This window comes from Rhizopus delemar, genomic scaffold (genome assembly GCF_000149305.1).
Source record: "Rhizopus delemar RA 99-880 supercont3.9 genomic scaffold, whole genome shotgun sequence".
NCBI lineage: Eukaryota > Fungi > Mucoromycota > Mucoromycetes > Mucorales > Rhizopodaceae > Rhizopus > Rhizopus delemar.
This window is the reverse complement of record NW_027137835.1, coordinates 338,196-365,286: the sequence shown is the minus strand read 5'-3', so window position 1 is coordinate 365,286 and position 27,091 is coordinate 338,196. Positions and strand designations below refer to the sequence as shown.

At 36.2% G+C, this 27,091-nt stretch overlaps 7 protein-coding genes and 1 non-coding gene across 8 annotated transcripts; 5 read left to right on the top strand and 3 right to left on the bottom strand.

The window, feature by feature from the left end:
• Nucleotides 1-2,140: 2,140 nt before the first annotated feature.
• RO3G_19133 lies at nt 2,141-2,211 on the bottom strand. The gene has a single exon. It is a non-coding gene; the product is annotated as a tRNA-Gly (tRNA).
• A 1,587-nt stretch (nt 2,212-3,798) lies between these two features.
• RO3G_11237 (uncharacterized protein) lies at nt 3,799-5,264 on the top strand (the record flags this gene model as incomplete). The annotated part of the gene is made up of 2 exons (XM_067665821.1): nt 3,799-3,853; nt 3,928-5,264. 2 exons carry the CDS (start codon nt 3,799-3,801, stop codon nt 5,262-5,264), a joined length of 1,392 nt encoding a protein of 463 aa, XP_067521922.1.
• Nucleotides 5,265-6,628: 1,364 nt separating this feature from the next.
• RO3G_11236 (uncharacterized protein) lies at nt 6,629-7,937 on the bottom strand (the record flags this gene model as incomplete). The annotated part of the gene is made up of 4 exons (XM_067665820.1): nt 6,629-6,853; nt 6,909-7,082; nt 7,152-7,412; nt 7,482-7,937. 4 exons carry the CDS (start codon nt 7,935-7,937, stop codon nt 6,629-6,631), a joined length of 1,116 nt encoding a protein of 371 aa, XP_067521921.1.
• A 4,169-nt stretch (nt 7,938-12,106) lies between these two features.
• RO3G_11235 (uncharacterized protein) lies at nt 12,107-12,823 on the top strand (the record flags this gene model as incomplete). The annotated part of the gene is made up of 2 exons (XM_067665819.1): nt 12,107-12,517; nt 12,623-12,823. The coding sequence occupies 2 exons, from the start codon at nt 12,107-12,109 to the stop codon at nt 12,821-12,823; spliced, it is 612 nt and encodes a 203-aa protein (XP_067521920.1).
• Nucleotides 12,824-14,108: 1,285 nt separating this feature from the next.
• On the top strand, nt 14,109-15,950 carry RO3G_11234 (uncharacterized protein; the record flags this gene model as incomplete). The annotated part of the gene is made up of 1 exon (XM_067665818.1): nt 14,109-15,950. The coding sequence occupies one exon, from the start codon at nt 14,109-14,111 to the stop codon at nt 15,948-15,950; it is 1,842 nt and encodes a 613-aa protein (XP_067521919.1).
• Nucleotides 15,951-17,997: 2,047 nt separating this feature from the next.
• Nucleotides 17,998-21,145, bottom strand: RO3G_11233 (uncharacterized protein; the record flags this gene model as incomplete). The annotated part of the gene is made up of 9 exons (XM_067665817.1): nt 17,998-18,105; nt 18,157-18,231; nt 18,279-18,550; nt 18,601-18,793; nt 18,852-19,121; nt 19,172-19,600; nt 19,671-20,612; nt 20,663-20,968; nt 21,050-21,145. 9 exons carry the CDS (start codon nt 21,143-21,145, stop codon nt 17,998-18,000), a joined length of 2,691 nt encoding a protein of 896 aa, XP_067521918.1.
• Nucleotides 21,146-21,678: 533 nt separating this feature from the next.
• Nucleotides 21,679-23,386, top strand: RO3G_11232 (uncharacterized protein; the record flags this gene model as incomplete). Its single annotated transcript, XM_067665816.1, has 4 exons — nt 21,679-21,765; nt 21,811-22,757; nt 22,881-23,223; nt 23,372-23,386. The coding sequence occupies 4 exons, from the start codon at nt 21,679-21,681 to the stop codon at nt 23,384-23,386; spliced, it is 1,392 nt and encodes a 463-aa protein (XP_067521917.1).
• Nucleotides 23,387-23,820: 434 nt separating this feature from the next.
• Nucleotides 23,821-25,893, top strand: RO3G_11231 (uncharacterized protein; the record flags this gene model as incomplete). Its single annotated transcript, XM_067665815.1, has 2 exons — nt 23,821-25,727; nt 25,782-25,893. The coding sequence occupies 2 exons, from the start codon at nt 23,821-23,823 to the stop codon at nt 25,891-25,893; spliced, it is 2,019 nt and encodes a 672-aa protein (XP_067521916.1).
• Nucleotides 25,894-27,091: the final 1,198 nt, after the last annotated feature.

Here is a 27,091-nt window from a genome sequence, read left to right as displayed (position 1 = left end):
ATCTTTGGAAAAGAATAGTTAAGGAGCTGGGCTTTTTTATTGAAAATGATATACACGCATACTACTAGCATGTGCCAAGAAGAATATTCGATAATATCAAGAGGTGAGATGATTATACAAAGTCTTAGATTTTAGCCACTTTTGCGGTTTTTAGAAAATATAGATTTTTATAAATGAAAAGCATGCTCTTCGCTCAGTTTTAATAATGTCATGCTAGGAATACACATAAATTACAATGGCTAGTATATCTTCCTTCTAGTATAGTTTCATAGCTATTGCAATCACCATGAGCAAGTAATGGTAGTTAAAAGCTGAAAAAAAGCTTTGTGCACCAATTTTGTCCGCTACTGTATTTGGATAAGGTAAGATAATAATAATAATGATGATGCTTGGTAAATTGTTGACATTTATATTTTTTTGGTTTTCTTGATTTTGTGTTGTTTTTGGGTTTTTGTGTTGTAATTTTGCTTCCTTTAATGGCTTGTAAGAGTTAACGTTTTATAAAATAGAATAAAGTAGATGAAAAAGAATAAAAATAAGATTTGAGTTAAGTATTGATATTGGATTTGCTTGTTGTAAGTGACCACCAGATCTTGTTAAGTAGATCAGTCTTGTTTGTAATAGAGTAGTTGGATAAGGGTTTTGAAAGTGTTTACAATGAAGATAATTGGCTTCAAGGGACTTGTCTTGCGTGTATTTGTAGAGTGTTATACCAAAAGATTCAGATAAAAATACTTGATTTATTGATAAAATATATTTAAGATATATAATTCAAGAGAAGTGAAGATAAAAGTCATAAAAGGGTTGTCCTTTTTATATTCAAAAAAAGATATAAAATTTTAGGAAAGGATTCCTCGATCAGGAATCAAATCCAAAAGAAGAAATAAAGTTGAAATAAAAAATAAAGTTCAAAAGAAAAATAAAGTTCAAATGAACTTTAAGTTACAACATGTAACCATGACCGTGGCTTGACTTGACCTTGTTGTTCCTATAGTGTTTTTCCTTTGAATTGTGAATTTTGTTGAGTTTTTCAATTTCATTGAGTTATCAAAATTTTTGAGAGTATGAACTTAGTTCAGGTCCGAACTTTCTTTGACAAGTGGTACAGTTTGACTAAAAGGATCTATAGTTTCGTCACACTATAAAAAGACTATTCGTGATCAAACACGACACTACTGTAACTTGTCGGTTATACTGTAGTTAGATGTGCTTACGGAGGTAAATTTAGGTGTTTGGTTGTTAAAGTTGATAGAGCTTTTCTTGATAAGAGTAAGATTTAAGCAAAAGCTTGTTATATTTGTCGTTGATAGTGACCACCAGATCTTATGTGTAAGATCAATACGATGTTTCTTGAGAAAGCATTGGGACTTAAAGTATATAATAAAAATATCAGGAACTTTATAAGTAAAGATAGCCTGTTTATAATGTAATAGCTTGTTTTCTATTTAGGCCTTGTGTATTTATAAAGGGTTTAAAGTAGTTTTGAATATGAAGTAAAGTTATATTTGAGTATTTTCTTGATAGGAGTGACCACCAGATCTTGTCTTAAAGTAGATCAGTCTTGATATAAAGGTAATAGTAGCTTGATATGAGCTTTAACAGTGATACAATGAAGATATTTGGCTTCAAGGGACTCGACTTGTTGTTGATGTTTAGTAAAATAGTAATAGTAATAAAAGAGATTTGCTTTGAATGATATTTATTTAAAAATAATCAAAAGTAAAGTATGTCAGAAGTAAGTTTGTCAAAAGTAAGTGAATTAATTGTTTTTATAGTTTTTATGAATTTTATAACATGCTTTAAAATTTAAAGCATGCCTTGATTTTAATGCACCTTTTAATTTTTGTGCCTTGCATTAATTTTTATGTACCTTCGGGTCAAAATTTATAATCTGCATCCTTACAATAATATAAGTGATTCTTTATTGAAAATGAATAAGATATCCAATCCTTGTGTCAAAGAAAATAATTGTTGGGATATTTATACTAGTTGTGGTTGTTCCTTTTTTTTTTTTTTGAAGTTTCTTTCATTTTTGAACTTTCTAGTCTTCGCTAGCCTGACTTTGTGTAACGCTTTCATTTTGGTTTTGTGGGTAACACTACACTAACTGCGTAACAACGACAAAAAACGAATATTGCAGTGCGCGAACCGGGAATCGAACCCGGGCCCTTCGCGTGGCAGGCGAAGATTATACCACTTAACCATCCGCGCTGTATGTATTGATGAGATACTGGCCATTAGTGGAGTAAACTCGACTTGAGTTCGCACACATTCACTGCAAATAATGTAGGGGCTTTGACGTAGAATTTTAACAGACCTATCAATCATCAATCCGGAGATTTTATAATTTTTTTATGAGAAACCATTATATCTTGCTGTATTGCACTTTTTTTAATTTTGAAAAAAGATTTAGGTGCGAAAAAAATAAAGAAATTTATTGATATTTTTGTTTTTTTTTGTAGGGTAAGTATTCATAGAGTTATTCATGTTTTAAAAAAGCGTCTTTTTTTTTTCAAATGATCTTTTTTTGGAAAGCCTGTTCCCCTCTATCGTTTAAAGACCGATGTCTTCTTTTTTTTTATTTTGCTCAGAAAAATACATATTAGGAAGGCAGTCTGTGGTTTTTAGCTTAGATCATTAGAAATGTGTAACAGAAAGTAACAAAATAGTCGTGTTTGGGAAAAAAAAAGACTTGGTTAAAAAAAAAGACTTGGTAAAAAAAAAAGACTTGGTAAAAAAAAAAGATTTGGTAAAAAAAAGTTTAAGTAAAAAACAGTTTAAGTAAAAAAACAGTTTAAGTAAAAAAAAACAGGGTCTAGCAATAGAAAGTTCATTGTTCAAATGAATACAATAATCTAAGAGCGAATATACTTTATAGAAATGCAAATACCTTTACATTATAAAAAAAGAATACGTGTATATTCTAAAAGAATAAAAAAATAAAGAAGCTCTGCTGACATTTTGTTACAAGGCAGTTATAATTAACAAATACATACAAAACTTTTTGTTTATCAAATAAATATATTGCTTTATTATTTTTTATGACAAATATTGTAAAAGAATATATGCTTTTAAGCTTATACTAGTTTATTACTTACTTTATGTTTGCACATGTGCGTAATTTGCCATTAGCCATTAGCCATTAGCCATTAAAGATGTGGGGCAATGACAACTTTCTTTACCAAAAAGAACTTTTTAGCAACAGGCAACAATATAAGTCTGTTATTCTTATAGTTTCTTTAAGTTGGAAAGAACAACTTTGCTCATGAGGTTCATGTTCGTCATCCGAATGTGTCCCATTAGGAATTTCTAATGTAAAAAAAAAGGACATTAGTTTTAGTCACTATTTTTTTTTCTTATAAACTTACATTTGGCCAGTGCTTGGTCTTTTCTTTTTATCTTCTTTAATTTTGGCATCTAGTCTATTCCATGAAACAAAACTAGGGAGAAAAAAAAAGTTATTTTACTGCCTTATTTCATTGTTTAAGCACCGACTGTTTTTGCAAATTTAGTATTCCTTTTTTATCAGGCACGTTTTTTTTTCTTCCTTATTTCTTTACAAAATACTAAATTCTTTAAAATGAACAACATGAACAACACCAAAATCGCCTGCACTTGTACCGAATGCAGCATGCATCCCGGTGGATTTAGAAGACTCACCAAAAGAACTGTTCTTAGCCATAAGCGTTTAGACAGAATCAGAGGAAGAGGTTTTAGTTTTATTTTTTTTGTATAAAGGCACTCGTGTTAATGTAAAAAAAAAAAAAAATAGAGTCTGGAAGACAATCAACCGAAGTCATGCAACAATCAGCAGCCATCCATGAAACCGAAAGTGAGCATACCACCTTTGAAGGTATATTTTCAGTCAACAAAGCATTTTATATTAAAAAGATTTTATTTATTGAAGTGTATTTTGCAACTTGTTAGACCACATGAATGTTGATGGAGAGGAGGAATTGAGCCACGAAGATCAGCTCAAGCATCTTTTGGTGCTTTACGTGGTTCTTTTCCAAGCAAAGCACCTCTCTGTGCAAGCTGGTGAAGAGTTATTAGCCTTTCTTTCTTTCTTTGTTCGTGCTCTTGGCCATGGCATGGAGATTCCAACAAAGATCTCCACAGCTCGTGCCATGGTCAACTACTCGTCTGCCAGCAGTGGTGTCTCCCGTTTTCTTGTCTATTCCCTCTGCAGAAGCGTGTACACCATGGGAAGTTTGCATGCCCGACAATGCTCCTACGTCAGGTTTGCAAACAACCCTCACCGCCAAGAACAACCATGTGGTAATCCTCTTTATGTTGGAAGCACCGTCAAGCCTGCCCTTGAATATCCTTACAACTCAACTTTGGAAACCTTAAATAAGTTTTTTGCTCGTCCTGCCTTCGAGTTTCAAATTGAGCAGTGGAGAAGTAGATCGGTGGAAGAGGATGTTCTTTACGACATTTATGATGGTAGAGTTTGGGGCCAGCTTGCTGACTCAAATGCTCAGCCATTTGTCAACAAAGAAAGGTCGCTGATGGTGTCGTTGAATGTGGACTGGTTCCAGCCTAGTGACGGTATGCACTACTCTTGTGGTGGTGTATACCTAACTATCAACAATCTCCCTAGAAGTTCGAGGATGAAGACTTCCAACATTATCCTCGTTGGCATGATTCCTGGTCCTGGCGAACCCACGGATGACCAAATTCAAAACTTCTTGCGGCCAATGGTGGATGAGTTGATTGTCCTGTACGATGGTGCGGTTATACCCACCTATCAATGCCCAAATGGTGTGCTTGTTCGTGTTGCTTTAATGTCAGTCAACTGTGACATACCTGCAGCACGTAAAGTAGCCGGGTTTATGGGGCAGTCAGCTCATAAGGCTTGTAACAAATGCTCAACTGTCTTTCCAAGAATCAGTACTGGCGCCAATTCATCCAAGCCTGATTTCTCCAACTTTGATGATGAGCATTGGGTAATGAGGGACAGCACCCAGCAAAGACGAAAGGCATATGACTGGCTGAACGCGACCCATATCACCCAGCAAAAGGCATTGCAGACAAGTACGGGGAGTAAATGGAGCGAGCTTCATCGACTTTGCTATTTTGATGTGGTAAGATTGACAACTGTAGATCCAATGCACAACTTGTTCCTTGGTACACCAAAGAGGATGGTTGAAGTTTGGGAAAGCCGTGGTTTGCTTACAGTAAATGATTTCAAGGCAATGGCTGATGAATCAAATTCAATTCTCATTCCTTCTCAATACTGCAAGATCCCTAGATGTATGTAACAAATATAAAAAACTTTAATTTATGTTCAAGCTAACAATTTTTTTTTTTAAAAAAAAAAGCCAAGGTTGAAAGTTCTTTCAGCAATATGAAATCTGACGAGTGGAGAACGTGGTGTGTTGTGCTTTCGCCTTTTCTCTTGAAACAAAAGCTGACAAGAGAGCACTTCGATGTTTGGATGCAGTATGTTGAAGCTGTGAAGTTGGTCACCGGCCCCTTGATTACAGTTGAAGACATAGAAATGGCGCATTCACTTTTTAAGAATTTTGGCAAGTCATGTGTTCAATTGTATGGAAACTCTATGACAACCCCCAATATGCATATGCACATGCATCTGAAGGAATGCTTTTTGGACTTTGGTCCTTCTTATGCCTTTTGGCTTTATGGTTTCGAACGCCTTAATGGTAATATAAAAAATATTAATATTAATTTCAAGACAGGCTTCGAAACAACCTATGCCATTATGTTTACACAAAATGTTCATACGCAAGACCTCATACATTCATTACATTCATTCATTAACACAAACAACGAAGATATGCTCCTATTGGTGAAATCGATAGAAGAGATAGGCGAGGTTACGAGTGACGAGAGTGGTTTAACGCCATTTGACTACTCTCGTTTCATAGACGGGCCTAGTTTATTCAATTCGACGATCACTGGTAGTGAGCCTCTACCACCATCATCCTTTCCTTTAAAATTCAACAAGAAAACAGAACTTATATGCCATGAGCATTGTGATGCTTTAAAAAATTACTATATGAACACCTATGCACCTATGATAACAAATACATACATTGATACCACCATACACTCATTCAAAAAAATCACTTTGCTTGGACAGCTTTATCAGCCAGCAAGTGCAAATTCATTATCATCATCACCATCATCATTCATTCAGGCCATTGTCGACAATCAACTGCGCATTGGTCAAATATCATATTTTTTTACTCATTCATTTGGTAACAACACTCATTACTTTGCATTTGTCAATTGGTACAGTCATGCGTCCCAACATTTCCCCTCCTTTGATGGTACTGGCATCCAAGTGTGGAAGAACCAGTATGAACCTGTGTCAAGACAAAACATACTTCCGATTCATCGCATTTACAATCCTGTTGCTGTCAAGCCTTACATTGACAATCATATTCTCACTCTCTCTCTTCCAAGAAAGATTTATATGTAGCAAATATGAAAAACAATTCAATCATTTATCATTATTTTTATCATTATCATTATTATTATTTTATATATTTTACTAAAGAATCATTCAATAGACTAGTTTTTTTTTAACAAATGTTTATTCAATTTGATAAGAGGCAACAAAACAAGAAACAAAAAAAAAAGGAAACAAAAAAGCGGATGCCTATGGCATTGGGTTCGCAGCAGCAGAGGAGGAAGGACCAGAAACAGAAGTGGGGAAGCCAAGAGCAGGGGAAGAAAAAGCCCAGGAAGGGTAGTACTCATGATCAAGTTTATCTGGGAACTCCATTTCAACATATTGTACTCTTCTTCTAATTGTTGGTGGAGCTCCCTTTTTCTTTAGTAGTTCTCTGTGCCCTTTCTGGAGCTCTTTGTGGAATTCCACTACCTGTAGGCAATTAAGGTATATTAGAAAATGAGATTTATTGATATGTCATACTTACTCTTTCACTTCTGAATGATGGCTGTTTGACAATAAACGTACGGCCATCTTCATCTTCTGGGCCATTCTCCTCATCAGAGGTCCAATCAACCGTCAAGATCTTTTCGGCAAATGGGAACCGTGCTTGGTATGCAGCTGCGTTAGCGTTGTAAGCAACCCTCCTGTTAAGGAGTTTCTATTATAAAGTATTGATGTAAGTATTATAGGCATTTTATATTACAATTTTTAAATATCAAGTACTTACTGCATTTACGCGGCTGCGGCAGGCTGACGTTGGTGTCGTCACAGCTTTCCCATTTGCCTTATCCACCATGTAATAGAACTTGCTTCTAATCATGGTGAATACTTGCGAATCAGTCAGGCCATTGAAGCGTTGGTGCTTCCTGACTTCATCGCGCAACAGATTTTTTACTTTTCTGTTGGCGTTGTCGGTGATGGACTTGAGTGTATCAAACCTGATGCCACGGCCAACCAAGTATTCACGGTAGTGATCAGCTATGTGATCCTATAATGTAAGTAAGAAACAAAGTTATTAAATTGTATTTGCTAATTGATACTTTAATTTTAAACTTACACTACACTGCTTTTTGATCCTGTTGATCTCAGCCACATCAACATACTGCTGCCCTTGCTGTGGCTGTTGAACTGGGTGCTGCTGCTGCTGCTGCTGCAGTTGTTGCTGTTGCCACATTTGAGCAAAAAACTGCATTTGGGCAGCCATCATCTCTGGTGTGAGAGCAGAGGCTGCTCCAACGGCCTCTGCACCAGTATGGCTGCCAAAGCTTGCAACGGAAGCAGACACAGGGACAGGAGCGGACACGGGAACAGGAAAAGGAACAGAAGCAGAAGCAGAAGCGGAAACAGGAGCAGGAGCAGGGACAGGAGCAGGAGCAGGAGCGGAAACAGGAGCAGAAGAAAGAGAAGAAGAAGGAACAACAGTGGATGATGATCCAGCAATATTTGAAGAAACTCTTGCCCTTTTGGGGGCATTGCTGGGAACGTTGATGGGAGTGGCGACGCGTCTGGACATTTTTTAAAATAAAGTATAAAGAGGGGAAAAAAAAGAAAAACGTCCTACATTGTTTTTTTTTTATATTCTTTAGTTTAGTTTGTACTCTTTCTTTTTTTTTTTTTAAAAAAAAAACTATTGGGGTTGAAGATGTTAAATTTAAATGAAGAATAAGCCTAACAATATATAAACAAGCTTTTTGAATATTTTAATAGCTGTTCTAATTTCAGAAATGGTGTTAGAATGAGCTTTCATGGTTATTAGATTTGACTGATGCTGAATAGTTGTAACACTAGTAAAATGAGGCTATAAAAAAAGTATTTTTTTTTCCCTTTTTTCTTTTTTTTTTTTTTTTTTAAAAAAAAAAACAATCTTCATAAAAGGTAAGTTCTTCATATTATATATACTATATTCCTGCTCTAATGGTGCTTTTACTTTAGTAAAATAATATCGGTTGCTTTCTTGATGTTTGAAATGGTCTTTATAAAGTCTTTTTCCCAGGATTATCGTTGCTTCCTTTACTTGTTGGTATAAGCTTAACTAGTGTCTTTTTTTTTTCTTTTTTTTTCCTGTTCCATCTAAAGCAAGGTACTATTACTTTTACTATATACTCGATTGCTAATAGCTATTATAGATGCGTGTTGCTTCCCTTTTCTTTACTTATTGGTATAAGCTTAGCTAGCTTTGTTTTTTCTGAACCCATCTAAAGCAAGGTACTATTACTTCTATTACATAACCTATATAGCTAATAATTATCATAGATACATGCTGCTTCCTTTTTTATTTGTTGGTATAAGCTTAGCTAGTCTTCTGGCCTATCTAAAGAAAGGTACTATTACTTCTACTACGTATACTCAATAGCTAATAATTATTATAGATACGTGCTACTTTGCTTTGGCCTTTACTATTTCTTTCTCGCCCTTGCTTTGGTTCTTGAGTACTGATGTCTTTCCTTCTTTTGCTTTGAGTGCTCAAGCCCTTGAATCCTTGAATCTTTGAATCCTTGTGTCTTTGCATCCTTGAGCTTGGCTTTTTTTTTTTTTTTTTTTCTCATGAGAACCTTTTGAGTTCCACGAGATTAATTGATGTATTTTTAGATTAGATGATGCTATTTTGGTGACAATAGGTAAGTCAAATAAGCTTTTAAAGCACTACAAGCAAAGAAATACTCTATATTGTTATTATTATTTTATTTGAATAAAAAAAAAGCTATTTTTATAAACCAAATCCCTATTTTTTTGTGTATATAAAGCAATATAAGTGGTTCATAAAGAAGTATATAAAGCAATATGAGTGGTCGATAAAGAAGTTTATAAGGCAATATGAGTGGTTTATAAAGATCAAAAAGACAAATAAAGCATTGATTTGAAAAGTATCATTGGTCCCCAATTTTTTTCTGACGTAGAAAAGACTATGAAAAGCAGCTACCAAGATAGACGTCCTCGCACATTAAGGATTAAATCTACTTAGAACTCTGAATTATCACTCCCGTCAGTATCTGCATTAGCAAAACGCAGAATAAATAATAGAATCATAGGTCAATAAACGGTGCAGATGTTGACGTCGGCATAAATATGCATTCAATCACAGATTTTCATATCGCTGAACATAAAAGCATATACCTAACAATTAACGGTTCGCAGAGTTTGCACGATTATTTCCAGTGATTGCAAATAATCGTTCCAATTGGATAAAGCATATCGCAAGATTGAACATTTTTTGGTTAACAGATATTTATGGCTTTTGGAGAAAATTTTTAACTTTCGCTGTATTGGTCATTTTTGAATTTTGAAAAAAGACCCAGGTGCGAAAAAAATAAAGAAATTGAACAGCATTTTTGTAGGGTAAGTATTCATAAAGTTATTCACGTTTTAAAAAAGTGTCTGTTTTTTTTCCAGATGATCTTTTTTTGGAAAGCCTGTTCCTCTCTACTGTTGAAAGACCGATGTCTTCTTTTTTTATTTTTGAGGGCAAAAAGCGGAAATCAAAAGCATTTTGCGATGATTTTGTTCAGAAGAATACATATTAGGAAGGCAGCCTGTGGTTTTTAGCATAGATCATTACAAACGTGCTACAAAAAGTAAAAAAATAATCGTGTTTGGGAAAAAAAATGACCTGGTGAAAAAAAAAGTAAGTAAAAAAAAACGAGTCTAGCAATAGAAAGTTCATTGTTCAAATGAAAACACTAATCTAACAACAATTACACTTCATAGAAATGCAAATACCTTTACATTATAAAAAAAGAATACGTGTATATTCTAAAAGAATAAAAAACAAAGCTCTGCTAACATTTTGTTACAAGGCAGTTATAATTAACAAATACATACAAAACGTTTTTGCTTATCAAATAAATAGATTGCTTTATTATTTTTTATGACAAATGTTGTAAAAAAATATATGTTTTTAAGCTTATACTCGCTCATTACTTACTTTATGTTTGCACATGGGTGTAATTTGCCATTAGCCATTAGCCATTAGAGATGTTAGCAATGACAACTTTCTTTACCAAAAAGAACTTTTTAGCAACAGGCAACAATATAAGTCTGTTATTCTTATAGTTTCTTTAAGTTGGAAAGAACAACTTTGCTCATGAGGTTCATGTTCGTCATCCGAATGTGTCCCATTAGGAATTCTTAATGTAAGAAAAAAAAAAAAAAAAGAAACCGACATTAGACTTGGTTGCTATTTTTTTTTATAAACTTGCATTTGACCAGAACTTGAGCTTTCTTTTTTATCTTTTGTACCTTGAACATCTAGTGTATTCCATGAAACAAAACCAGGAAGGAAAAAAAGCTGTTTTACTGCTGTTTTGCCAAATAAAGAATATGAAGCAAAAACTACAAAAAGACAATAGTTGTGAAACTAAAGATTATATATGACTTTATTAATAAAAAATATTGAGGGTATTTATACTTTTTGAATGTCTGGGTCTTTACCGCTATTTCAATTGATCGGTTAAAAGAATGATATGGAATATAAGGAAGGATAGTGGATAATCAATAGCCGCTGTCTACTTGACGAATCAAGGGACAATGAAGTAATTAAACTATTGATCTAACGATAATTATAGAATAGGATTGAACTGCCGTTGTTGTAATCAGGTTCCGATATAGTCTTTTAGAACGCTGGTAGGACAACAGGGCAAGATTGGCTATTGCAGAATTCTCACGTTTATTAATAGAGATCTGGTTAGACTATAATTCTGTAGTATCCAAGTTTATCCATGAATGTTCACTTTATTAGTTGTGTGGATACAACATAACACATACTGTTATCTTCTATATACTGTTTTGTTGACTTTGATCGGTGTTTTGGGTCGTTGTCATGTTCAAAAATGGATAATTTCCAAGCTAGGCCATAGTACCCGAGCGTGTCTTTAAGGCTTGTGCCAAGGATTTCTTGGTATACCTCTGAATTCATGGTGCCATCATATATCTGACATGCATACCCGGGTCCCTCACTGGTTATACAGCCCCACAACATGATACCACCACCACCATGCTTCACTGTAACTTCAATGTGATGAGTGTTAAGGATACATAAGATTATAGTCACTTTATTTTAGTAAAAGGAATCGGATATGATCCTAAATAATATGTTGACATAACTTGGAATCATTTATAACATTATTCCCAGCACAGATCAATAAAAGACCTTGATTAGATTTTTATATTAAGCTTTATTCATATTAACTTCACACAGTCAAATGTATGGCGTGGTTGTAATATAGTTTATTGATGATATGAGCATGTTGAATAAGGAATGACAATTACTTACCGGATCATCATTACAGTGGGTCAAAAAACTGCACCAACGCAACCCAGTTTTTCTGAAATACAAGTATAGCTCTGTCAGTTTAACAGTAAACATTACGAAACTTGGAACAGAAAGAGTTACTACTGTTACTACTTATTAACGAAAGTTTCCAAGTCCGATTCGGAGTACTGATCTAAAGAGCACTCAGCAAAAAGAGGAGGTCGGTTGGTGCAGTTTTTTGACTTTTAAAATGAAAAGGTATTTGATATCATATGTCCGGACTGAGACTATTCCGGCAGATTTAATCTAATCTTTCTTATATCTGGTCACACTGGGGACCTTCAAATAAAGTTTTTGCAATTGTTTTCTGTTTTTTTTCTTTCCTGCTTTACCCAAACCCATTGTATATCGTCAGTATCTATCCATCATTAGAAATGCCCAAAAAGCTTCCATCCGATATTCAAAACAGTATCAAAGCATTATTAGAGAACAGTGCTGACCCTGCAGTCATTGGGAAACGTGTCGGAGTGCATAGAAATACCGTCAATAGGTATGCAAATAAGTGGATACACGATAGAATACGTAAAAGAGGAGGTAGACCGAGCATTGTGGCCGAGTCAACACGTCGATACATCAAGAGACAAGTGCTCACAGGTTGTTTGAAGACTGCCAAGGATGTGCAAATGAAGTTGGAGGAGCTGGGACACCCTATGTCGTATCAATCAGCAATTAATGTCTTACATTCAGTTGAAATTTATGCTGAGACCAAAAAGAAAAAGCCACTATTGACTGAAAAGCACAAAAAGGCTCGATCAGCATGGGCAAAAAAGCATCAATATTGGACAGTACATGATTGACGACGTGTCATCTTTTCTGATGAGACGAAAATCAACATTTGGGGCTCTGATGGCTGCAAGTATTATTAGAAAAGAAAATGTGATCATTTACAGCCTCACCATATCGACGTTACTGTGAAGCATGGAGGCGGTGGTCTCATGTTATGGGGCTGTATAGTCAGCGAAGGATCTGGATACGCATGTCAGATCTATAATGGTACCATGAATTCAGAGGTATACCAAAAAATCCTTGGTACAAGTCTAAAAGACACTATGGAGTACTATGGTCGTAGCTGGAAAATGTCGGTATTTTAGCATGACAATGATCCTAAACATGGATGAAAGTCTACAACATAATTGATGAAGGATAGTGGCATGATTTACATCGACAATTAGCCATCATAAAGTCGAGACCTTGATCCTATTGAACATATATGGTATCATTTGAAGTTAAAGCTGAGCATGTATGATAATAGGGCGACCAGCATCCATGAACTGTGGCAAAGAGTCAAAAATGAATGGAATTCGTTTACTAAGGAATAATGCATCAAATATATAGACAGTATGCCCGACAGAATGCAAGCAGTGTTAGCAGAGAAGGGTGGATCCACTAATATTAAAAAAAGTCAAAAAACTGCACCAACCGACCTCCTCTTTTTGCTGAGTGCTCTTTAGATCAGTACTCCGAATCGGACTTGGAAACTTTCGTTAATAAGTAGTAACAGTAGTAACTCTTTCTGTTCCAAGTTTCGTAATGTTTACTGTTAAACTGACAGAGCTATACTTGTATTTCAGAAAAACTGGGTTGCGTTGGTGCAGTTTTTTGACCCACTGTAAGTCATGTAAACCTTTATCCTAACTGAGATATTATTATTAGCCGTAATATCCAATCACGGAATTAGAGGATTTTATATTCATCCGTACCATCTCCTAAATAGTCCTACATCCAGAGTTATCTGAAACCATCCCAATAGCATAATTGACAATACAAGCTAGGAACAGGCTAAACTAATAATTAGAAATAGTAATCATCTATTCTGTCGAGTTGATCATAAATCTGTCCTAATTCTTTATCCGTATCATGTCTATAAATACTCTCACTTTTTACATGTAGAATTATTTTTTTATCATATATTCAATCTTAGTTATCTAAACTTAATAAAGAGATACCAAGTTCTAACAGTATTTCTTTATCTTTGTTGTTATACTACTTTTACCTAAAACCCCCTATCCTAAACAATGAGGCTGAAGACGGTCTCCTTTACGCTTCCAGTAGTATTTAAAGCCATCTGATCCCCAGATATTAATTTTGGCTTCATCTGAGAAGATGACACGTCGCCAGTCGTGAATGGTGTCGTGTTTGGTCATTAATGATGTCTTTATTTATTATTTTATTATTGATCTCAGTCCAGCCTACGTCAGACTATACAATTAATAGTCAGACGATATAATCCAGGGTTCATTCTAAATTATTAGTTCCTCCCCTTTTTCTTAATAAATAGTAGTTGTTAGCTATTGACTTCCTACTGTTTTCATATTATAAGTACCAAATATCTCATTTTTTTCAATAAGCCACTCCAGCTACTACTACCACTACAACATGGCCGTCATCACCCGCAACAACCGCCCCACTCGCACATCTCGTGCTTCCATCTCTTCTGTCTCTTCTTTGTCCTCTGTTGTTTCTGAGGTTGCCTCCTCTTGTCCTGCTTCTCCTGTGGCCCCTGGCCTGGACAACTTTTCTGACCGTCCCGGGTCACCTTCCTACGTGGAAATGGTCACTGGTTCCCGTTCTCGTTCGCCTTCTCCTGCTGACTCAGTCAGTGGTGCTATAGGAGAGAGACTTAACTCTCTTTCCATAAAGAAGGACGAATCGTCCTCAGTACGTGGCGACGCCATTAGTCTGTCCACTGCTGAAGATGACGTTGTCATGGAGGATGCACCTCTGAACAACGCTCGCTGCGTCATTAGCGGTGAGAAAAAGAACGCCTCGCGTTCTTCTAAGTCTATTTCGAAAAGTAAGAGCAGCATCCCTGAGAAGTTGAAACGCTTTAATCGTAAGTACGATGAGACAGCTGACTTGCTCGACAAGTTAGTTGAGAAGCGTGACCTTGAAGAAGATGAGTCGAAAAGAAAGACTCTTAAGATCCAAATACGCGAGTACAGGGAAGATTTGGACTACTACGAGGAACGTATTACCAAGCTTGAGGTCAGCGCTAATGAAATTAGCCAAAAGATAAATGAGGTTGGGAACAATGCCAACAATACTCGTGAGTCTGAGCCTACTGTCCCCATCAAGGTCATACCTCCCTTTCGCCTGTTGGTCAGTGCTGCTTACAATCCTAAGTATTACTCTTCCAGCAAGGTCAGTCCTGACGATGTAAAGAATTACAACGTCTTTAAGGCTGTAGAGGATTTTATCAGGAAGTTTGAGATAATCCTGAAGTATTACGACGTCAACATTGACAAGAACTGGCTGAAATATCTCCAGGTATCCATTGAAAATGGCCAGGATGATAGGAGCATCAATTGGCTCCAACATAAGCTGACTGTCGCTAGTTTCAAGAACAGCAATTGGGAAGGAGTCAAGACTGCTCTCATAGACAGGTTTGGTGAGTCTTTGACCTACTTGCAGTATCGTCAAAAGCTGATGAGAATAAAGCAGCGCAATGATGAATACTTGAACATATACATAGACAGGTACATATATCTTATGATCAAGGTCAAATTTGCAGATGGTCCTTGGGCAGTAATGCATTTCCTGAGCACATTGCTCGCACCTGTCAAGGATTGTTTGGAAAGAAGACTGACTGAAATACGTGCCAAGAAGAATGCTGACTTCATCTTGGAAGATGACTCATTGTCGAAAATCCAGACAATTGTTGAGAACAACAAGATGCATTTCATAGAAGAATGCAAAAAGATCTTCCCTGGTTTGAAAAATCAGGAACGATCTCCATTCAAGTATGCCGACAAGAAGGCACCAAGGCAAATAGAAACGAAAAGAAAGTTTCATGGCGACGAGCAGAGGTACTTTCCCGAAAACAAGAATAGGGAAAGGAACTTTCATAAAAGGCCGGCACACAACGCGCCAAAATGTTGCTATTGTGGGGAGAAATATACCCCGGGTCACCTCGACAATTGTCAAGCAATGGAAAAACGTCGTGACCATTACATAAATAAAGATACGGGTTTTAGAGCACGCAAAGGTGCACCCAAAAACTATACTGGTAATTTTTCCCAAAAGAATAGATCATTTGAAGAGAAAATTCGTAATGCAAGTGATTCACGTATAACGGCTTCTAATGTTAAGAAGGTTGAGAAACAGACCACTGCTGAACCAGATATCATACAAACACATCCTGCGGACGAGGTTATGAGTGACCTTTTAAATGATGATGAAATCATCAGTCCGTTTCGAAAAACGTTGAAACAAATTTAGGAGAAAAAGAAGCACAAGCAAGGTAATGTTCGTTGCTACAGTTTAAAAACAAAAGAGGAGATACATCCTACTATGCTTCAAAGCCCTTACCCATTACGCATTCCTTTCTTATTGAACAATCATAGACTAATAGCTCTCGTCGACACAGGCGCAGATGTTTCTTTCATAAGTAAAAATGCTGTTAATAAATAGAAACTGCGTATTATTCCAGTTCATGGTTCATTACTGTTAGCAGATAAATTAAATGTCGGATACAAAGGATAAATTGTAGCTAATAAATCTAAGGTTTTAAATATGCATGATAAATTAGATGCTACTTTAACTTTTCTTTTATTCTTACTTTTTTGAAAAACATTTTTTAAATAAGCCATTAATATTATTTTCCTTGTATCTCTTTTTACTTAAATCAGGACATTGTAACCATTCTTAGAAGGAATGAAGTACTAAATTTGCGTTAAAATTTACCTTATTCTCAAACTACTAAAAAAAACTGCCATTTTATTTGCATTCATAATCTTTACTCACAAAGCTCCAACTGTTGTATTTTGGATTTCTTATTCGAATATGCATGAACTTGAACCTTTTGAAATAATTCTAATTTTACAGATCCTTGTAGTCATTTGCAAATAAGTGAATAGCCTATGTCTCTTTTTAACCTCAAATTTTTATTCCCAAACTCTATCTCAAACTGCAAGTGATTTTCAGGCACAGCATTTGGTGGTGGGGAAGAGCAAGAATGAACTTGAGTTTATAACGTGCCACCAAGCTTAAACCTGAAAAATTTTAATTTTGTTTCAAATTTTTTTTGACATCGTGGACATGATGAGGTGTATTTTTTTGTAGACCTTGCTCATTTCCTGAAATTAGAGGGACTTAAAGACGTTTTTTTTTTTTTTTTTTTTTTTTTTTTTTTTTTTTAAGAAAAAAAAGCCTAGTTTTAATGATATTAAGTAGTTAGCTATACCAAATCTGAAGGCACTCTGACTTTTCTGTGAGACAAATGCTTTTTCTCTACAAATTTTTTCATCTCTTGAACAACTTCTCTGCCATCAGTACATTGACTATAAGCTTCAATAAAGTCCATTGATCTCCTAAAATACCTACGTATATGTGCTAGATCGCCGGCTTTATCCAAAAAGGAATCGATATTTTCCTCAAGAGACTTAAAGGAGTAATCGCATTTTAAGTGAGCTTCTCTTTTTGCTGCACCCCAGTACATTTCGATCCAATTGCATTCGCAATGGTGTTTAGGATACAACTCAAAAACGTGGACAGAGTTTATGATCACCTCCAAAACAGACTTTTGATTTTAAAATCAGGGCAATTCTTTAAAAAATGGAGAGCGCAGCAAATTGGATTAACTCGATCTGGAGCCCACAGTGCACCTTTCATTTCTTACCTTCCAGATCATGTCCAGTCCATAGACTTCTTTCCTCCAAAGTTTTACTTATTCCCTTGAAGTAGCGTACTTTTGTTGTTTTCAAGTTGATCTCTTAAATGAGGGACAAATTGATTCGTCTCATTCCTATGTTTTTTAAGATAAGCTCGTTTTCTAGCGTTAAGTGGAGGCATAGTTTTAGAGTATAAATAAGGGAGAAGAGGCACCTATGTTATAGTACGAGCTCTTTCATATTGAATACATGATATGCGACTGTTATTTTTCTCTGTCCTGCACCATACGGTATAACAAAGAATTTGTTTCAAAATGTCTTCCCTTAAGGATTGCCAGCTAAAATTTTGAAATACCGCATGTTTTCAAATGATATAAAAAGAAAATATTATTAATAAAAGTAACAATCTAATCCATAAGAAATGTTCAGAAAGGTTTATATAATAATTGTTATGGCTTTGTTTTATTGTTGGATTATTTGTGGAAAAGTTTATAGCTTTTGAAAATTGTCAAAAATTTTTCAGGTTTAAGCTTGGTGGCACGTTATCTTATTTGATTAAAGCAAAAAGACAAAGCGTCATGAAGATAGTACGAAATATTTTCCATTGAAACTTTTACAATGTTTTATTTTTTTTCTTTTTTACATTTGTATTTTAATTAGATACCGTAGCGTTCATGTAAAGGTGTCTTCAATTCTGGTGGCATAGATGCCAAAACTTGTTGCCATTGTGCTTCACCAAACATATTCTTGTAGCCCATTAAAATCTACGCAAAAGAAATTAGCTGTTTTTGAAGAGCTCCTTTTTTCCCCCTTACATTTCCAAATAATTCATGTAAAGCAGCTGGTGCGTTTTGGTAGTTAGCAATAGCGTGGCATAACAAAGGGAATTCCTAAGAAACATGTGTTAAATTTTCTCTCTTTTGGTATTATCGCTTACCTGTACAGCGCCTTGAGGATTTGCTTTGATCATTTCACATAAACCACTAAATGCTGTTGATTTTTCTTCATTAGGACGAATGGGGGTAAGAGCGGTCAACCAAGGCTTGGCAAATACTTGAAGATGAGGTGCAATCAGGTCAGGACAGACAAGTCCAAGACGACCCAAGGTAATAGCAACATTTTCCAAAAGTGTTCGTTGAAGCTGTGGATTCATGATTAAGTGTAACAACCGTTGTAATAAAGGCTCAACATAATCTCTGATTTCGACGCCTTAAATAAAAATTAATTTAATAATTCAAGACCTGTTTTCTTGTTCTTACCCCACTTAAGAGCGATTTCACCAGCGGCCCAAGTAGCATTGTTACAAACAGACAAATGCTCTGCTTGAGGGTTGATTTGTTGAAGAATGTGTGGCATGAATTGAGGTACAACAGCACGAATATGTTCGAAGCAAGAGATGGCAAGATCACCTAATAGGGCATAAGCTGATTGACGAACTTCAGCAACTTCATCCTAATTATCCATGTTAGATTTTTTTTGTATAGTCGACGTCTTTATCACAAAGAGCTACCTGAACACAGATTGACAAGAACTGAACAACTGGGGGGTTTGTGCTTGCAACCAATGGTTCTGCTTCAACATTTAATGCTTGCACAATACCTGAAAGTAAATCCAATGCAACAATCATGAAGTCTTTATCAGGTTCATCTAAAGAAGGATCCATAGCAAATGCCTGGCATTCTTCTAAGGTCTTCAAGACAAGCATAACACAACGTCTATAGACTGGTTCAGCAAAAGGCTTGAATCCTTTACCCAGAGCTGTAGTAATAGATGAAAGACACTATAAATAAAAGCTTAGTCAATATTCTATATACTATGAAAGAAACAAACCTCCAATAAAGGGAATAAATCCGTATTGTCATCAGGAATTTCTTGCCATTTTCTGATCAGAGGAGGCATAATTAAGTCAATAAATTGTTGATTATTCAAAGCCTCTCCAACAACATCAGCCAAAGTGCCAACAGTATCATAAAGAAGCAATAAATTTCTATGTTGATACATTTCAAAAGCGCTTGAAAGGGTTGTCAAAATGGGTAAAAGATAAGGAACCAATTCCATTGTAGCTTCTTCTTCGAGCAAAGAAAGAGATGAACAGGCAGCTTCTTGAACTCGCTTGTTCTTGTCCAAAACCCGTTGAAGTAAAAGTTGGACAAGAGGTTCAAAGAAACGTTGACGAGCATCTGGGCTTTGTTGACTAGTACGGACGATCCATGAAGAGTATCTGCCAAGAGTCCAACAAGTGATGGATCTAACTAGAGGCTATATAAATGAAGAAGAGAAAGGGAGGTATGAGAAAACTTTTTGTGTGTATATATAGGATGAGTCTAACCTTAGGATCACTCAAGTTGTTTAGTAAATAAGGAACTAATTCATGAAGATGAGGAGCAATTTCCGCAATACCACCTTCAGCAGCAGCCCCGAGAGCCAAAATACCACATTCTCTATGAAGCCAATCTGCGCTTTCCAATTCACTTTTGAGAAGGGGGATCAAGATGTGAACAACCTCTGCCTTGAAAGAGGTACACAAGACATCGAGCGTGGCAGCACTGCACTTTCGCAAATTCCATTCACCATAAAATTCATCATCTTCAAACTCGTCAAATTCATCGTCATCCTCGTCATCTTCATCATCTCCTTCATCATCAGCTTTCTTTTCCTCCTGGTCATTGTGCTCAACCACACTGGCCTTGTGGAAACGAGGTTTAATGTCTTGCTCGCTATCAGCAATATGAGCATCATCTTCATCACCACCTAGGGTCAAGAGGTCCATCTCTGAATAAACCATGCCTTTGAGCAAGGTAGGAACAACTTTTTGAAGATAAGGATGAAGCTGCTCGCGCAACTCCTCTTGCTCAGCAAAGACCAACCAAAACTCACAGGCCTCAAGAGCCAAATCAGTATCATCTGATTGTGTACAGAAGAGCATATAGTCAACCAAGTTGGGCATATGAGGTAGCAAGACATCGGGACACATTTCAAGTAAACCAACTAGACTTTGACATACCGCTTTACGTACTTCGATATTATCGTCTGTTGCACGCTTGAAGAGGGCTACCAAGAAATCATTGATACGGGTCATCAAGGGAGCCGAACGTAAGGTGATGAATTGAGAGGTAGAAGAGATAGCGTTTAATCGGATTTTGGCATCGGGATGGTCAAAGAAAGCAATAAATTTGGGAATCATAAATTCTAAAGGCTGAACACCGCCGATAACGGTATCAATATCTCTTGCAGAATCTTCACAAATCTTTTGAAAAGTGCTGAATGCATTCTATATTCATATTGAGTCATCTGATTTTATTTTACGAATTATTGCTCTACCTCAACGACGACAGGATTAGGACTATCTAATTTCTCCAATAAAACTTGGATGGCTTGAGGCCAGTTTTGAATTTGTCCGCGTTGAACAATGGCAGCAATCACTAAACTGACAGCTTTACCAACTTCGTTATCACCCACGTGTTGAAGGCAACATTCTTTAACATACTCAAGTACTTGGGGAGCAATAGTAGGATAGTAAGAACGAATATTGTTCTTGAGTGTTAAACCAGCCACAGAACGAATATATTGATCTTCTTGAGGCATTTGTGTTAAAATATAGACCAAATAATTATTGTAATCAGGCACCTTGTTAAAATATTCTAATTTCTACTCCTTATTACTTAGTCTTTTTATTGTTTAAAAAAAGTTAAAGTATTTTTGGCTTACTTGTTGAACATTTTGATTATCTGTTGGATTAATGGCTTCACGTAAAAGTTGTAAAAGGTCAGCAAGACCTTGTGGTTGAGGTTGCCAAGTACTCATGTCCTGTGCTATATATATAAAAAAAAAGAAAAAGAAAAAAGAAAAAAAGTCGGTTATACTTTTAAGACTTTATCAGCAAAAAGTAAGGAAAACATTACTTACTTTGTAATAAAAAAAAATATGACACAAATGAGTAAAATAGATCTACAGTTTACAAAAACAAAAGAAAAAAAAAGCAAATGCATATATTATTCAATAGGCTTTAGACTATTTGTGACGTAGTCTCCAAAGTAAGCCACTTGTTATTCACATGAAACAAGGGCCATTACTGTGAACTAACCTCTATATATTCAATAGAAACAATGGGATTTAGAATAATCTTTCTTTTTTATGCTTTAATGCAATCTCTTTCTGAAAATCGTTGCTTTGATTGTAGTGGAGTTGAAAGCCACGTTTAAGCCTAGCATAAGCCACTTAAATCATGCTAATAGAGTGTGACAAGAGACGCAAATCGAACCGGAGTTATATATTAACGTATTTTAAGGCACAAATTCTAATCCTTACTATTTGTAAATCATCCTTTTTTCTCTTCAATGGATTTTAGAGACAAGTTTAAGCAAAGTATCTATGAACCTTGGCGAATTCAGTATGTCAATTATGAAAAAATATCATCGAATTCAGTAAATTGGACTCAAACCCAGCTTGAATCTTACTTACATTTGGAGCTGGAAAAGGTAGAACGATTCGTCAACAAAAAACAGCGGGAAATTGAACACAGAACATCTTACTGTAAGCGATCAAACCAGGCTAAGCCTGCAGAATTAATTGATATTTTGCTCGACCTTAATGAACTCACAAGATATACTCGTCTCAATTTCTTGGCTTTTCAAAAGTTAACTTGTGGAACTTTTGTTGATAAGCGCTTAAAATCGCTCGATACCCAAAGGTTTGATCATGCTCTCGTCAACATATCTGTTTTGCTTGATAAGTTGGATGGTGCTCAAAAACCACCCACGAGCGCCAAGTTTTGGATCCATCCCGACTATCTAACCGAAATTGAGGCAGCACTACGTTTTCATTTAACTATATCCAGATCAGACACGATTACCAGTGTTTACTTTGATACTCCTTCTTTGGATCTCTACCAGGCTTATTTTCAGCGTGATGAAGATGCAGGGATCATTCGTTGTCGCTGGTATAACGAGGATCGCGAAGTGCGGATTGAACGCAAAGTTCATCATGCCGACTGCACAAATGGCGAATCAGTGACAGAAGGGATTTATCTAGATTTTGATCAGATCAGCAGCTTTCTCCAAGGCAATTTTATCGCCAGTCAGTGCAAAAATAGCTCGAAAGAAAAGAACAAATTTTTCTGGGAGGATATCAAGACATACAATACCGCATTAACATTGCAACAGACTTTAAGTGGCCTTGTACCTACCATGCGTATTGTTCACCAGCGTACACTTTTTCAAGCCGACCTTTCCATCTTACTCGATACCAATCTGACATTTTTGCCCATTGATGGTTCGCCTTGGTGCCAAGAGACATCAGACAGACAGCCTTATGTGTTTCCCTATGCAGTGCTTGAGGTCAATTCGCACCTTCTTCCGTCCTGGCTAAGACAACTTGTCGAACCTCGGTGGATCGTTGAGGTGCCGCGGTTCTCAAAGTACATTCAGGGCATTTCCCATTTTTGGAAAAACGAGCTGGTGCTTATACCATGGTGGCTAAAACAGTCCATGACATCCGAAACAAAGAAGATAGGGTATCTAGAACACCAACTTAAACATAGGACACTCTTCATGCGCTCTAGTACCAACCAAAATCAGCAAGATGACAATGATTGTTGCCATTCACAACAGCAATTCTCTTATATTGTTAGTAGAACCGCATCTGATAAAAAACATCTAGATTCTGAATTCACAACCTCTTTGATCGGAGACGAAAATCTTCCACGTTTTTTGGCACAGACGGAAAAACCATTGGGTGAAAAGAAGAGGAAGAATGAAGCGAGAATTGAACCCAAGGTATTCTTTGCTAATGAACGCACGTTTATCCATTGGCTACACTTTGCTTCAATGATCCTCAATGTAGCCATCACGCTTCTCAATTTTGGTGATGGTATCAACCGTACTGTAGGCATTGTCTTTTTTGGCATCTCGTTTGTATTTGCAACTTATTCATTTGGATTTTATCGATGGAGAGCACACAGGATATCAACAAAACCGCATTTAAGGTTTGACGATGTATTTGGACCTGTGTTTCTATGCATTTTGGTAACAGGTGCTCTGGTGGTAGGTTTTATATGCGAGATGCTATTATACTTTTAATCTTAATAATGAAGAGTTAGCTTAATTTTATACTGAGATTTAATACGCCTCCGCAAAGTAATACTTATTTAGGAGTTAATAGTACAACCGAAGACATATGATAATGTGAAACAAAGTTTGGCAAGGTTTTTTTTGTTGTCTAAGCAAAAATTGTTTAGAAAGAATTGCTTTAATTTTTTTTTTTTTTTACTTTAATACATACTGACAAAGAAAATCATATTTTCATAATAAAGCCTTCATTTTATGAACACACCACAATGCGTCTTCTTTTTCTATATCAAATTTTTTTTTGTCATCATTGGTTGAATAGCAACGCGGACTTTTTGAAAACAATAGGCATTTGTTATTTATAGTCTTTTAATATTTCACTCTTCCATTCTTTCTTTTCTTTTGCTGGATAAAATGAAATTTTCAGAGCATTTACAAAAAGAGACATTTCCACCATGGAAATTGTCATATTTATCCTACGACCAACTCAAAAAGGACTTGAAGTCCAGACAACTCGATCATCCTTGGAACCAGCAAGACGAAGACTTGTTTATAAAGACCCTAGAAAATGAATTGGACAAAGTGTATGATTTTATTACAGCCAAATTGGGCGAAGTGGAGTCACAGATTAGCTATTGCGAGCGAACAATCCAGTCTTTCAGCAGTAATCCTACCTGGTCCTCGGACCAGAATTGGATCTTGATGGAGGATGCCTTGACAGAGCTATTGTTTGACATCAATGATTTGGCTAAATTTACTCGACTCAATTATGTTGGGTTTCAAAAAATTCTCAAAAAGCACGATAAGCATACTGGTTTGGACCTTCAACAGGCATTCGTATCTCGATTGAGAAGCAGACCGCTAGATAAACAGCGATTCGATATCGCCATTGTCTTTATTTCACATCTTCACGATCTTTGTAAGAGACGAGGGGAACCGCGGGAAAGAGGTAGCCCATTTGAGGAGACGGAAGAATTAGAAGAAGCAGCTCGTTACTGGATTCATCCAGACAACATGACCGAGGTTAAATCTCTCTTGATGCTTCATTTACCTGTATTGATTGAAAACCCAGATAAAAAGTTTGAACCATCGGATGCAGCTGTCTCAAGTGTCTATTTGGACAGCCAAGACTTTGCGGTTTATACTCGTCTTTTGCAGCATGATGAAGGAGCAGAATCCATTCGATTGACGACCTATGGTAACCAACCAACGGTTCATGTCCAAAAGGGCCCCTCGCAGCATCTTGAACTCATGCCACAGGACGTTTACTCATTCATGACTGGGCAGAATAGTAGCAATAAACAAGCAGAGGAGATTCAAAGCGCCATCAAGGGGCTCGAACCCGTTTGTCGTATATTTTATCACCGAGCTATCTTTGGCGACTCTCAAATAACACTGGATAGCGATATCACCTTTATTCGTGAAGACAACTTTTTTAAATCTCGACGTAGAGGATCTGGTGAATGGTGTCGGTCTGATGTTGGCACAAATTATCCATTCAGTCACTTGCCTGAGACCGAGGTCCTGCGGTTTCCCTACGGTGTACTTGAAGTCAAGATGGACGAAACACCAGATTGGTTAGCCAACTTGCTTGAATCCCATCTGGTTCATGAGGTGCCTCGATTCACAAAGTACCTTCACGGTATCTCTTACCTCTTTCGTGATCAACTTCCTTTGCTGCCCTGGTGGTTGTCTGAGATGGAGATTGATATTCGTAAACCTCCAGCTCAATTTGGTCTCAGTCGGTCCAAGTCTTTCAAACCTCTCATCGACGGCCATTATCGACATGCAATGGAGGCCGAACAATTGCGAATGTCGTTGGTCGGTACAGAAAATGATGATAAAAAAAAGGCTATACTCGATCGAAGCAAGTCCATCAACGATTGGGATAGGCGACCTCACCGAATGCAATCTACCTTGGTCGTCAAAGGTGATGATCCCCTAAATTACGGTCGTCCTACCGTCAAGCAGGTCAAGAAAGAAGGTGAACCACTCGGTGAAGACGTTGTATTTACCAAAGGTGATATTCGCTTGGACATAAATGATAAAAGATTGTTTGAAAGTTCAGGCATGTATGTCAAGGACCCTAATGATCCCAACGCTATCATACCTGTCAAGAAAGTCAAGGTGGAACCCAAAGTATTCTTTTCAAATGAACGTACGTTTATCGCTTGGCTTCAATTTTGTGCATTGCTCTTGTCAGTCGCTTTGAATTTACTCAATTTTGGTGATCAAGTATCTCGTATTGCTGGCGCTCTTTTTATAGGTATCTCGGCTGGTATTGCGATTTATGCCTTGTACCAATTTGAAAGACGTGCATGGTAAATTGGAAAAGAAGAATGTATGGTGCATGATTTAACTTGCTCTTTTTATAGGATGATTAATCGACGTATTGTGGGTCGCTATGATGATCTTTGGGGTCCTGCTGTTCTTTGTGTACTCTTGGTAGGCGCATTGATAGTTAACTTTTATCTTCGTTTCCGTTAAACCTTCGTGTTTTCTCTTGCTTTGCTGTATATAATTTTATTATTATTTATACCTTGTTCATAAAAACGCATAAAGGCGTGCCTTTTTAGAAAGAAATATATTTTTATTTTAAATGCCTGGGTGAAAATATTCCGGTATATGATCAAGTGAATCAAATAATTCAGATATATGGTGTATAAAGTGAATAGGGTATATGATATCAATGTGAAATGACATATTAGCTAAGACGTAATCTTCTATCGTCATGTTTTTCATTGCATAATATAATTCTAGATTGAGATAGCTGCAAATCATACAAGACAATGCAATGGGCCCCAATATTTGAACTGGATCAAGGCTATAAGCTTTTCTTAACCCTACGGAGCTGATACAAATTACTGCAACGCTTAAAATGCTATACAAAGATGAATATGAGTCTTTCACATGTCTTTTTTTGTGATATATATCTACATTGGTTTCATTCCTTCAAATTTAAATCTTGTTTGAAAAGTATAGAGTATGGTGTTCAATATACCAAAACAAACCATAGTCATCACAAGTAAGCCATAAGCATAAAATACTTTGGCAACTGGCAGAAATATAAGTTTTTGGTATAAAATAAAAAAACAAAACTTACTAAGTTCAGAAAGGATAAATGACATAAAGAATGAATATATAACAAGTATAATAATACGTGTTAATTGTGATAATTGATAGTAGTGTATCCATAGTTGCCAAATAGCAATAATCACAAATAAAAAGGCTGAGAGCAACACGATCCACCACACATATTTACTAAAAAAATTACCAAGCTGTCCTTTCACTGTCCTTTTTTTGTACCTTTCTTCTAACCAATTCGATAAAGATTGCACGTTTAAAATGAGAGCCAACATACTAGAGACCAATAAAAATTGAGATAGTGTAATGAAATAGACGTTCCTAATAAAGTCTATTGCAATTTTTTTTTTTAAAAAAAATCCTTCCTTTTCTCTCTCTCTCTTACCCATTTGTTGCTGAACAGAGCACCGTTCGACTAAAATACCAAGTAGATCAGGCTCTTGTACTGTGCTATCAACATGCCCTAATGCAAGCCGAGAATGATACATGTCTATATCATCAATCTTGATTGATTTACTCATTAAATTGATAAGAAGAAAGGAAAACGATGGGTTGAAACAATCCTTTTTTATTTATTTGTTTTTGTTTGTTCACGGGTGCT